The following is a 2381-nucleotide window of genomic DNA, read 5'->3' as shown; positions in this document are numbered from 1 at the left end:
ATACACTATGTTTTAAATTGCTTCCCTAAACCATGGAGTTCAAGTATCTTAATCTGGTCTGTGAATCTTTCCGTTCTATGACCTCTGGGATAGAGGGCTTGCTGGCAATATATGGGAGGCTACCACTGCATCAAGGTAATGTCCCACGTGACATCCCTAAAGGGCAATGGCATCGAGAACAGCAGCAAGTGTAAATCCTGAGCAGGAAGTCTGGAAAAGCTGAGGCTCTCTCTTTGCCACTTCTTTTCCACTCACCTTGCATCGGCCAGGGCTGCTCGTGCCACAGCCCAGGCAGCGACAAATGCCACTGGAAACCCTGTAATCAGAAAAGGATTGAGAGATTATATTTCTTTTAAGATTAACAGTTTTTTTTCTCATATTCACCACACATAAGAATATACTATGAGCATTTGAGAGAGAAAAACAAACATGAAAAATGTCGATATGTGAACCAAAAAAATCCACTTAAATTTTATCTTGTGAGTTTGAGAAATGAGCGAGAACATTGATGTTTGTTCCTGAAAGTCTTAAGATGAAGGCTGGTCCAATTTTCATTTGAGAAAGGTAGGATAAAGCCTCATTTGGAGGAGATTGAACTTCCTGGGGCCAGAAGTAGGCCGTGGTTGGTGCATTTGACTTTGACTCTTGCCACACTGACAGCCACATGCTTTCAAGGAGTGAAGCAACAAGAGGGATACTGCTGTTTTAAAAAATTAGAACTTTTCCTTTTTTAAAAGTGGAAGGCAAAAAAAGGAAAAAAGAAAAACAAACAAACAAAAAAAGTGGAAGGCATAGAGAGACTACACAGAAAGTTATAAAATCAGGAGGTTTTAACCTCTTCCTTTTTTGGCTTATATTGGCTCAAGACAGAAGCATTTGCATGCATTAATAACTTAACAAAGGGTGATCAATATGTTAGTTTGATGATATTGAGCATGAGATATTTGTCCTTCATAAATGATAAACACTTTCTGTGCTTGCAACATCAAATTCATTATACTGATCATGAATCCTCTACCCTCCTAGTAAAAATTGACTGTTCAGTTCATGTTATAGTGGATTAGACTCTGACATCACAAAAAAAAACTCATAAGCCATAACTTTTATGGAACACTGCAATAGGGGACTGAAAGACTTAACAGATGACTTTTCATTATGAGGCCTTTACGAAAGATGTTGAACTAAAGGCTATATGGAGACCATAAGGAAAACACTTCAGAAGCTAGGAAGCACCTTACAAAGGGAGGAAAAAAACATTTTAATCTAGCTTAGAACAGTTTTTATCAAGCACAGTATTAAATTCTTTACCTTTTAAAAAACACATTTGTCATTTTTTAGATATTCTTTCTTAGCAACAAAGTGAACAAAAAATGGGCTCAGATGAAGAAAAATTTCAGAAAAAGATGAAAATACATTTAAACCCATAATAAAGAATTTCATAATGAAGAATTCAATTTCATAATAAAAAATTCAAGATGGTCACCAAGGAGACCATCTAAATAACTGAATTCAACCTCAGTCTACCTTTATGATTTTTTAATTTTATGATTCTATATTCCAATTTTATTTACTGTTTCTATATAATTATTTTTTTAATCTGCTACAGTTCTGTGTTCTAGGAAATTTTTGTAAAAATAGATCTACCTAATTCTAGTTATTTCTTAGGTTCTGCCTGCATATTCTCTCTATCCATCTGTCTAACCACTCATGCGTTAAGCATTTATTAAGTGCCTATTTATTTGTGGAGGATTGTACTAGAAGAGATAAACAATGAACAAAAAAATTCACAGTATCTTCATTTTCCTGAAACTTATGCTTTGGTGAAGGAGGAAAAATTAATAAAACAACTTTAATTATCAGTTAGTGCTATGAAGAAAAAACAAGAATGACACAATGTAAGGGGAGGGAACAGCTGCTTCTGAGAGGATGGCTCGAAAAGGCCCGACATACGTCCCTTGGCTGTTCTGCTGTCTTGGCTATCTTCAAAAGTGTCTGTTCTTGATCAAAATTTTCACATTTTATCATTTTTAGATCTGTATCTTTTGCTTCCTTTACAATCTCCTGGTCAGGCGATTTCCTGAATGATGTTCTATACAATATTGATTAATGGTTACTTGAGTTGGCATTATGTTTTAGATGAGAATTATATCAAATATATTATATAGGCATCACACCTTAATGAAATTGCTTTTCTCATCTTCTTAGAAGATTCGTATGCACAAGACTAGCATAGAGACAACCATGGAGGAATTAAAAATGGAAAATCACTTTGGGGCTCTTTAAGAATTTTTTATCACTAATCTTAGTATAACATTATTACATAATTCAGAACACATAAATACAGGAAAATATTTGGAATTTGAATGTTACTTTAAACTTAA

At 34.4% G+C, this 2381-nt stretch overlaps 1 protein-coding gene across 1 annotated transcript in view; it reads right to left on the bottom strand.

Annotated features, from left to right (window-relative positions):
• PTH2R (parathyroid hormone 2 receptor) overlaps positions 1-2381 on the bottom strand; it is an 84582-nt gene that overhangs the window by 48416 nt on the left and 33785 nt on the right. The window contains 1 exon segment of the mRNA XM_012661225.1: positions 241-316. Within this exon segment, the coding sequence (XP_012516679.1) occupies positions 241-316 (76 nt within the window).

Source organism: Propithecus coquereli, unplaced genomic scaffold (genome assembly GCF_000956105.1).
Source record: "Propithecus coquereli isolate 6110/MARCELLA unplaced genomic scaffold, Pcoq_1.0 Scaffold70, whole genome shotgun sequence".
Classification (NCBI taxonomy): Eukaryota; Metazoa; Chordata; class Mammalia; order Primates; family Indriidae; genus Propithecus; species Propithecus coquereli.
Note: the sequence above shows the minus strand (reverse complement) of the source record. Positions and strands in the feature narration are given on the sequence as shown.